This window comes from Psammomys obesus, unplaced genomic scaffold (genome assembly GCF_907164565.1).
Source record: "Psammomys obesus unplaced genomic scaffold, mPsaObe1.curated_primary_1811, whole genome shotgun sequence".
Lineage (NCBI taxonomy): Eukaryota > Metazoa > Chordata > Mammalia > Rodentia > Muridae > Psammomys > Psammomys obesus.
The window spans coordinates 4501409-4512532 of record NW_026596443.1 but is presented as its reverse complement, the minus strand read 5'-3'; the positions used below and the strand labels follow the sequence as shown (position 1 = coordinate 4512532).

Genomic DNA, 11124 nt, shown 5'->3' with positions numbered 1-11124 from the left:
CCCTCCCTTTCTCTCCTTCCCTCGTCCAGCAGTGTCAGCGGCAGCAGCCCAGAGCCATGGACGTAGAGGACGTCCACTCAAGCGGGCACCCTGTCGATTAATGGACAGCGGCGCGGAGCCCGGCGCGGGCGGCAGCGAGGCTGGGCATGCTCAGTGCGCGCGGCAGCGCGAGACAGCGGCAGGGGCGGGGTCGGGGCCGGGCGCGCCAGGCGCATGCTCAGTGCTGCCCGTCTGCTCTTTCCATCCAGTGCCGCAGCCGGAAAACCGCAGCGGCGGCGGCGGTGGCGGCGGCGGCGGCGGCCCGAGGGGAGCGACGCGGCCGGCCACGGGCGGGGGAGCGGAAAATACGAGGACGAGCCCGATAAGGCAGCAGCCGAGGGCTCGAGATTTGCGGCCTCCGGCAGGCCGCTGCCTTGGCCGCGAGCTGCGCCGAGGAGGCGGGCGGCGCCGACGGGAGCGCCGGGCCGCGGGCGGCTCGCGCGCTGCAGCGATTCTGACGTTTTCGCGGCGGGTCCCGCGACCCGAGGGGCGGCCGTGAGTGAGGCGGGGCGTGCGCGCTCCGCCATGGCAGGGCCACTGTCCGCGACGTGATCGCCCGGGCTGCCCCCGCCCGAGCATTCCGGGCCCTCGCAGCCGCCACCCTCCTCCGAGCCCGTGTGACTAAACGGAGACAAAGGGGAGGCTGCGGGGCAGACCGGGGCCGGACGAGCGCGGCCCGGGGCCGCCCCACGTCTATGCCCGGGGCCGCGGCGGCGGCGAGCGCGCGGCGAGCACAGCTGAGCTTCTCGGGGCCCGGCGCCCGGGAGGGCCGCGGCCGGCGCGGACCGTCTGCACTCCCGTCCTCGCCACACCATGTGAAGACCGTCGTCCCTCCACCCCGACCGGCCGCCGTGAAAGATGGGGGATGCTGCAGACCCGCGGGAGATGAGAAGGACGTTCATTGTTCCAGCCATCAAGCCCTTTGACCACTATGACTTCTCCAGGGCCAAAATCGCCTGCAATCTGGCCTGGCTGGTGGCCAAAGCCTTTGGGACAGGTAAGTAGTCTCGTCCTTTCCTCTTCCTCCCGATGCTGTCCACATCCCGGTTTTTGTTCCTGATTCCAGCCCCCTCCCCCATGTGTGTCTTCCGGTACAGGTTCAGGGAAATGACGGGAGACTGGCACTAGGAGAAAGAAAGAAGGCAGGTTTGGTCTTAGATGAGGTGCCCTTGACTGATTGCGGGAATTGTCGTGTTTTCCCGAAATGGCTTTAATTTGTGGTGTTTTCCTCATTGTGCTGCATACATGTTCTTCGCAGTCGTAATTGTGATTACCCTACCAAGAAATCTGAATTTCTTTATTACTGGATGAAGGTGGGGTACTCCGTTGATTTTGACATTTGTAATGGTGGCAACCGTTCAGGCTGTATAGGATGAAAAGGTGGTCACTGGTTGAAGTGCAGTACTAATTTTTACTGTCATTCTTTATCCCTCTATCAGCCGTTTACACGCATTCTAGAGTCTATTAAGCCACTGATTAAAACTAATCAGTTTTAGTTTTCTGACTGTATGGTGCTATTTTCACTTAGTGTTATCGAGGCATATTCCTTTTCTAAATGTATTTTGACGTCATACAATCAAGCAAAACCTCACTACTTTTAAGTTTTTTCTTTTTGAAGTAGAAGTGTTTTTTTTGGGGGGGGTTGGTGGGGGGGTATGTGCTGTTGACATAGAAATCCTGTAGTACAGTGGCAATTAAACACTCCCTCTATAATCCAGTTTTTGCAGAATAACAGGAAAGGGGCCTCCTGCTGTGATTCCTTAGCTCTTGCTTAGGAGCCCATGTTGTGGAATGCTTTAAGAAAAAAATTAGAAAAGTTCCTTCGTGCTTACACAATGTTCTGGATGTTTTGTGGAGGATGACTGATTTCTAGCTTTAGGACTGTGAAAATATGTGGCTAAATGATTTAACCCAGCTTTATTGTTTAACTTTATACATAGGCAAGTGTTTTCTGGACTTGTATATCTAGATTAAAGAGCAGATGATTCCCCCACTGTTTAGAAACGTATTGAATAAATTGAGAAGGGATTTTTATGTTTATATCTGTTTTAATTTTATTTGAATTCATATAAATTGATACAGAACTAACATCAGGAGTGAATGTCTTTTTGAATAAATTTAAGTTTTAAATGAATAATAATAAATTTTTGATATAAAGAATGGGAAGCAGTATACTGAATATCCATTTGGAGAACATATGAGGCTTTTAAAATATTTAGAAAACAGGGACATTGACATAGTTTCCTCTGTGGAAGCTGGAAGACAGGAGACCAGGGGCATTTTCTTGTGGTCTGAAACTGAGAGAGTGCTTACAGTACAGAAGCCAGTGTATTCTGTTCATTCTCACAGAGGCTTCTGAGCAGAAATGCCCTACTTTCTGGATGTATGTCAGGCAGGTCACTGGATTCTTGAACACACTTGAGAAGAGAGGAAGTAAAGGAATTACTATCAGTGGGATCTGACTTCTTCTAGGCACTCTGCAGTGTTGGGCATTGTGTTACATTAGGATTCACAACTCTGATGTCAGCGTGTTCCTCATTTAAGAAGGAGGAAATCAGGGCAGCGATTGGCATGGATAAAAAGATCTAAGATCTTAAGAGAGTGACTTACAAATTGATACATTCTTTAAAATGGTGTGTGTTTCTGTTTGTGTGTGTGTGTCTGTGTGTTTGTGTATCTGTGCCTGTGTTTGCATGTGTATCTGTGTGTTTGTATCTCTGTGTGTATGTGTGTGACAATCTCACTGATGTCCAGCTGTCCTCAAACTCATAGCAATCCTCTGCCTTAGTGCTAGGATTAGAGATGTATGCCACCATGTCCCACTTTTGTTTTGCTTTATTGACAGTGTTTTTTTTTTTTTAATGACTTATTTTTATTTTATGTGCATTGGTGTTTTGCCTGCATGTATGTGTAGGTGAGGGTTTCGGACCCCCTAGAACTGAAGTTACAGACAGTTGTGAGCTGCCATGTGGGTGCTGGGAATTAAACCCTGGTTGGCTGGGAGAGTAGCCAGTGCTCTTAACCACTTAAGAGATGAGCCATCTCTTCAGCTCCCATTGACAATCTTTAAAACTAAACAAGACTTAAACTTACATGAAGTATATAGAAAAAAGGTTAGATTTTTTAAATTTCTGATACATTTTTATTTGCCACAAACAAAAAAATTTAACAAATATTTCAAAGCTAATGTGTTCACTTATTAAAAATGTTAACCCAGCTATTTATGTTAATATATGGGTTGTTGTTGTTGTTGCTTTTAGAAATGTTCAAAGTATTAGAATGGTTTGTTGTATTACATTTCTATACTGTTGTTTTGCGTGTGTGTTCACTCACCCAGGACAGGACAACTTGTTGGAGTTGGTTCTTTCTTTTCACCATGTGTGCTCCAGGGCTGGCACTCATATTGTTAGGGTTGGTGGCAAAGCCTTTTATGTACTGAGCAATCTTACTGGTCCCTTTCTAACTTTTGATATACAAAAACAAACAAACAAACAAAACTCATCAATTTTAGAGCTGTATATTGGAAAAGCAATTTAAAATGGCTAATACAGAGTCAGTTGTGGGCAAACAGTAAAATAATTGAATTGTAAAACCAATAAGACATTAGCTCTGTGATACCTAGAAAGCAGATATGTGGTATTTGTGTGAATAATATTATTCTTGTCCTGAAAATATTCCAAAGGCCTCATCTTTTAGGGAGTGTGTTTTCATTAGTGTTTAGTTTTTGAAAGTCAGTGTCTGATATAGTCTAGACTAGCCTTGAATTTATTGTGTAACCAAGAATGACACTGAACCCTGATCATCCTACTTCAATTTCTAGGGGTCTTGCTGGGGATTATGAGTCCCAGTCTTAATAGTTTATTTTCCTGACAAATGCCGCTGTGGTTTCATTTAAATGAAGAATAAGTTTGCATAGATGAGTTTATAGCAACAATAAGTATTCTGGTTAGAAAAGAAGGAGTTAAATTGCGTGATAGATAACCTACTGTGTTGAAAGCTTAACGCCTTCAAGCACTGGTATGACTGAGAGTGCCTTAAAGGTTTTGCTTCTTTTAAGTCTTCCAGCGCATTGGTGTAGAACTTTTGGAATGAATTCCTCATTCTCATCCCCACACACCTGTGTGTGTATGTGTGTGAGAGAGAGAGAGAGAGAGAGAGACAAAAGACAAAAACAGACAGACAGACAGACAGGGTCTCATATAATCCTGGCTGGTCTCTTAACTCATTGTGTAGACCAGACTGGCCTGGAACTCAGAGATCCTCCTGAATCTGCCTCCTAAGTGCTGGGATTGAAGTTATGCACCACTATGCCATTTGTGTGTGTATGTGTGTCTGTTGATACAGGTTCTTGCTGTGTAGTTCTGGGTAGCTTACAATTCATGTGAGTCCTCCTATTCAGCCTCATTGAGTGCTGAGATTGCATATGGGAGCCATCATGCCCACCTTAAGGCTTTATAATGTCAATTTATCATTTTAACTTTAGTAGTTATATTTTCCTCTGTGTGTGTGTGTGTGTGTGTGTGTGTGTGTGTGTAGTACACATTTCCATGTGTGCAAGTGCCTATGGAGGCCAAAGACAGAATTACTCTCTACTTTTTGAGATAAGGCTTATCATTGGATCTGCTGCTCACCAATCTACCTAGCAGGCCCCAGGAATCTTCTGTTTTTTTCTCTCCTGGTACTGGGATTATAGGTCTATACTACTACCAACACTTTTTGCATGGGATTCAAACTCAGCTCCTTGTATTTCTGCACCAAGCACTTTTACTTAGAGACAGAACCATCGTCCTAGTCCCCCACTTTCCTTATTCCATCTAGTCAGTGGCATCAAATCACTTGCTGTTGTAAGTATACTTTGTTACATTTCTGTTATGACCCAGCAGATACTGTTGAAATCCTATAGAAGTTCTGACTTTTACATATTTACAAGGATGTAGAGCATTGGGTAACCATGAGGTGAAAAAAGACTCAGAGCAGAGGCCATTTGCAAGATTCTGGGCAAAAGTGAGGAGGGCTCAAGGTGGGGTGGATGTAATAAATCTGCTGTATTTATTGAGCAGTTACTGTGTCATACACTTCATACATAGTATCTCATTAATCATCTCAGTTGCCATAAGAGGTGGAAACTGTTAATCATCCCAGTGGGTTTAGGAGCTTATCCAAAGGCATCAAGCTAATGGAACTGGGATCAAACCAGGGAAGTCTGACTTGTGTGTGTGCTCTTAGTAGTTAAGCACTATTTTACATGGGCCAAAGGAATGGCAAAGAAGCAAGTGACAGAAGAATCATTTCAGAAATTCACTCCTTAGTGTTTCTGAAGGACTGAATTTGGGATAAGTGAGTGATTGTTTTGAAGAGTATCATCGAGGATAAGGCCACTTGAGGATTTAGAGAAAGTGAAACTTGGAGAGTTAATGACCAGGAAGGTAAATTGTGATATTAGCTAACAGAGAAGTTAGTACCTCCGATGGGAAGGTAGATGTTTTTATGTTCTTGAGCTAGGTATAACTCCAAATATGTTGTCTGAGAAATGTGGCAGAGTAGGTAGTTACAAATAAAGGCAAGACTGAAGTGTGACTCAGAAGCTGAGTCTGGGAATAATTGCTGTTCTGTAGATAGCAGTGTGTAACTGAAAGTTGTAAGTAGATGTGATTGTAGAAGACAAGGAAAAAATTGATAGACTTTAGAAGAGTGAGTACTTAACAGAAAAGGAGGCAGAGTCAGGGCAATCAGGGTTAAGGAGCCTGTTGTCAAAGTATATAGACCAGTGAGATGGCTCAGCAAATAAAGGCCCTAACATTAAGTGTAACAACTTGCATTTGATCCCTAGGAGCTACATGGTAGGAGGAGATAATTGACTCTGGCAAGTTGTTCTCTGACCTTCATACAAGCACCATGACATAAGTCTTCCCCACCCCCAAATAAATAAATAGATAAATAAATGTTTAAATACATGTTTAAATTTTTTTTTTTTTCTTGAAGAAAGGATAATAACACTGAAGCCCTAGGAGGAAAGGTGGTTTGACATACAGTGGTTTTGAGCAAAGATGAAAGTTGAACTACAGTATAATTCAGGGTAAGAGTCACACAGTCGGAACACTGACATTCAAAGCGTTTTATGTGAATTTTTCTTTTAGTTTTGAGAACAACACTAGTGGGCAGATATATTTCTTCACCTAAGTCTCTATCAGTCTCTACAGTTTCCCAACTGTAGAACTATTGATCAGATAATTCGGGGGTTGTCCTGTATTTTATCAGTGTCCTTAGTTCTTGTCCAAATGCTGAAAATATTCTCTATACCTGCTGGAAACTTGTAACACACTGTCAGGTTTAAAGGGCATTTGTACATTAAGGTACAAACAATATCCACATTGAAAGCAAGTTAAAACATAGAGTATTCCTTTTTTTGGTAATAAGTGAAGAACTAGGCATGGAGAGGCTAATTAAATTATCTTTGATTATCCAGATAAATCTAGTAAAAAATTTTCTTCCCACCTAGACCCTGAACTGCTCAGTTTTATTCTTTGCAAGGTGGCATCATCAGAAATCTTTTTAAGAAGCTCTCATGAAGTACACTTTTAAAAAGCTGAAAGGTATGCCTAATGTTGCATGCATGTTACCATAATGAAAAAGTGAAGTCTTGGGAATGGCATAGGAAATGGATTGGTGTAGGACTGAAATTTATGATGGGGGATCCATTGGATGTTAAGCTGGTAAGTGCAGACAAATATGACTATATGGAAAGTGGATAGGAGATAGTTTCATTTTAGTTAATGGAAAACCCATCTCAAATTGGCTGACAGTAAGAAGATTTATTGGTTTGTAAAACTTCAAGAGTCCTAAAGTAGGATGGATTTAGATTGGAGTAGATTGGGTGCTAATTTTTCCTTGGTTCTTTTAGCTGTATCCTTCATCACAGGTGGATTTCATTCTCTGTCATGGTACATAATAGCTGTAAGTGGTCTAGGCCTCAGCCCCAAACCACTGGTCAGAGCCCTTTCCTGATTATTACATGAAAGTTCTGCAGTGTCTTTTTGCTTTTTTCTTAAAAACCATTGGATTATATCTCATCAATGTATAGTAATAGCAAACTTCTGTGGACTCATTACCTCCAGAGTTGTGAACTTGTAGCTAGTCTTGACCCATTTGTAAACACTTCCATCCCGACCAATTATTTGAAGCAAATCTCAGATATTGCTTTATCTGTCCAAAACAAAAACTGTCTTTAAAGTATAAGCATGCCACTGCCATTGCCACAAGCAACACCCATAGCGTAAGTATTAGCATTTCTGATTGATTCATACATCTCTTTCCATTTGTTTACTTGTCCTTGTTAGGATCTGCAGAATGGCCATGTGTTTTAGGTTTTGTTTTTTAAAATAAAATAGATTCTCTTTCTGTCTTTGTCTTTCTTGTAATTTGCTTGTTGGAGAACACATACTATTTGCTCAATACAATTTCTTGGGTTTCAGCTATACTACTCCTAGAAATAAACTCAAAGGACTCAATATCTTCCACTAAGACACTTGTACATCCATGCTTTATTATTTTACTCATGATAGCAGGGAAATGGGAAATGGAACCTCCCTGAATGCTCACTAACAGATGAATGGATAATGATCCTGTGGCACATAGGCACAATGGAATGTTTTTTACCTTTAGAGAAAAATGAATCATGAAATTAGTAAGGAGAGAAATGGGTGAACCGGAAAGTATAATATTAGGTGCAGTCACCTAGACCCAGAAAAACAAAACTCATACTCTCCTATATGTCCAAATCCTAGCCTGTAGTGTATGTAATGAACGTACGTAAAAACAAAACTCCCATATATATATAGCTGTAAGTGTGGGAAAAGCCTGAAAATCTTGGAAAGGAGTCTAAGAGAGGGTAATGTTATATGATGAAGTAAGATGAAGGGTATGATGGGATATGAAAGATGAAAAAAAAATCTTGTGTGGAAGCTACAAGTGGAGAATAGGGTAGCATTGAGGTGGGAGAAAGCAGATGGAGAACCACAAAAATACACTTCATTCACAAATGTTGTGATGTCGTTTAACACATTACATGCCGATAAGAAAAAATCTTGGCTTTTGTTATTTTGAGGTGGGTCTTATGTAGCCTAGTCTGGCCTTGTTCATTTGTAGCCAGGGATGACCTTTAGCTTCTGATCCTCCTGCTTGTACCTCCCAGGTGGTGGCTTTGCAGGCATGTGCCACTACACCTAGCTTAATGAAATTGGTGATTCTTCAAATCTCCAAAATTGCTTGACAGGTTTCCTTTTGTCTTCTGTGTTTCTAAGTTGATAATTAGAGAATTTATTGCATTCAAATGTTTTTTTTTTTTTTTTTTTTTTAATTGTATACTGTGTATGTGGGTTTTGTTTTAACCAGGCGACACTTCATATCTGGCTGTCATTCTGTCGTGATGACTTCTTTTGCTCTTTGGAATGCCCCTTTAAAAAGACACTTCTCTGTCTTATTCGGTTGCTTATGTCTTATTCTCTGTTTTATGAGTGCTGTGTGGGAAGTTACCCTGACGCATTAATAACCTCACAGCATACACCAGGCAGCCTACTCAGAGGTCTAGGAACAGAAAGCAAATAACAGACAAATAACTTGAAAAGCTGGCTTTTCATGACTTAGTAAATCAATTTTCAGGAAGAAGCAAGAGGGAAAAGATGAGCTAGTTAATATACATAGGATAAGGTGGAAGCAGAAAGATCCATATTCCAAATTCTGTGGTAGACAATATTTTATGCCCATCTTTTCTCCTACTTTAGCTTTTCCTGCTGTTGGTATGGGGGTCAGGACAAGAGTTGAAATTCCAACAGGGATCCCCTTAGGGAAATACAGGCCAATGATACATACCATCTTTATCAGAGACACCAGAGGAATGAACAAGTCTGCCACAGTTGAAGCTTACCAGTAAGCTTGATGAATAGTCATGGGTTTTGTGTTCTTTGGGTAGGAGAAATATAGGCCAAAATGGGGATCATTGTTGGGTAGCTGGATTAAAGGACTCATGAATATTAATTACCCTTTCTCTCTATATTTACTGTTTTAAAAATAGTACCATATATATGCATATATCTGTAGCATGAATGTTTAGTATCTAGGTTTTTCATGAACATTAGGGCATCTTTATTTTTTCCATTCCCTATGCTTGTTATGTATATACTACTAAGTACTTCAGTACATTCTATTCTCTGCTTGTTAAACTTCTTTAAGTATCTTAACACATTTCACCTATGTTTTACAAACTGCATACTCACACATTTTTAATAATAGAATTGAATAGTCTTAAAAGTAAAGACACATTGAGATATGAAAGGCAGGATAAATGGTACATTCTCTCTCTCTCTCTCTCTCTCTCTCTTTTAAGGGGAAAAAAGGAATTGGAGCAAGCTGAATGAGTCACTGGCCCCTGGGAATTTAAAAGGGTATAAATAGGAGGAAAGAGCATTGCAGCATGGGTGCCCAGAATGTGCAGAGGCTCTGTAGCAAACAGAACTTGGTTCCTAGGAGCTGAGTGTGGCTGGCAGAGATAGGATCATTTTTTTCTTATAGGCAAGAAGAAGGATTTTAATCCTTAGAGAAGGAAAAATAATTGAAAACCCTTGGGATGTATGGGATCTGTGCCATGATTGAATTTGCTTGTGTGGAATAAGTAGCGTTTGACTAGAGAGAATTATTGAATTTACAATTTTAGTTTCATTAATTAAACATACATGTGTGTGTGTGTGCGTGTTCAAGTGCACAGGAGCTTTCACAAAGGTCAGCATTAAGTGTCTTGCTCTATTGCTCTTTACCTTTTTAAGATAGTCTCTCTCAGAACCTGGAGCACACCGCTTTGACTATTTTGGCTTGACATCAAAACCCCCAGAATCCATCTGGGCTAGAGTTGTGTTCTGTCATGCCTAGCTTTTTACATAGGTGCTGGCAGTCTGAACTCAGGTTCCTTTGCTTGCACAGCAAACAAATTTACCCACTGAGCTGTTGTCTCAGCTCCAAGTAGGGTGTGCTTTGGAGTGAGAACAAGAGTGAATATGAGAAGATAAAACTGGCAATAAATGTAGTAATTGAGGTACAAAAGTGCTGATTACATGGGCCTAAGAGATGTGAGGTGACATGGATTGGGTTCCAAATTTCTTTGAGGTTAATACTAATGATGACTCCTGGTTTCTGGCTTGTACATTAGATGAATACTGTAGTTCATTGGTGTATGGAACTCTGGAAGATTTTCAGGTTTGGCAGGAAAGATTGGTAGTCAGCATTTTGAGGTCTTACAACTTTTCCCTTTACCTGTCAACTGTTAGCACACTGTTCAGTTTATCGTTCTATTTCTCACTTCCTCTTCCTCTACACAAATACATGTACACATTATATATGTATATGTGTGTGTACTTACATAGATAGGTACAAATATGTGTGCCATTTTGATTTGACTATGCACTGGGGACGTTGTACCTAGATATCTCCTTTGTCCCTAGATATTTCACTGTATTTCTTTAAGTGTAAGTTAATTCTCTTAGATAATCTCTATTAAAAAAAAAATCAGAAAATTAACCCTGATATGTTTCCTAATACACAGCCCACATTCAATTTTGTTTCAGTATTAATTATTTCTATTTTCTCATTGAAGAATCAGATTCAGGATCATGCATTGTGTTTAGCATTTAGATTCACTTTTAATCTTTAATAGTTGTATAATCTGTCATAACATTAACACTTTGGAACCCCAAGCACTGAGCTACATGCTGTGCTGAGCATCAAGCTTTCCTAACCCTCTGTATTAGTCCTTCCAAACTATCTTTACGTTGGGTGTGAGAAAAGCAGCCGGCTTCCTGCAGGAGTTGACTGGCTTACCTCCTCCTGTGTGTTCTTCTCCAGTGCTCCGGAATGCTGGACCTCCCGTCAGCAGATGTCTCCTTTCTCCTTGGTTGTGAATGACTAGAATGGTGATGACAGCCTGGCATGGGTTCTGGCTGTGTCCCAGTGTAGAAATGCCTAGACTGCAGAAACAGAGCACAGAGGTCCTCCCTCAGCTAAGCTGATAGAAACCCAGGAACTAGAAACCTTGTTCCA

At 41.5% G+C, this 11124-nt stretch overlaps 1 protein-coding gene across 4 annotated transcripts in view; it reads left to right on the top strand.

Annotated features, from left to right (window-relative positions):
• Window positions 1–836: 836 nt before the first annotated feature.
• The window catches only part of Camsap2 (calmodulin regulated spectrin associated protein family member 2), a 79416-nt gene continuing 69128 nt past the window's right edge, over window positions 837–11124 (top strand). For all 4 annotated transcript variants that reach the window (XM_055598067.1, XM_055598066.1, XM_055598065.1 and 1 more), the window contains exon 1: window positions 837–1036. In XM_055598067.1, coding sequence (XP_055454042.1) covers window positions 898–1036 — 139 coding nt within the window. In that variant the 5' untranslated portion in view covers window positions 837–897. The remainder of the gene's footprint in view (window positions 1037–11124) is intronic.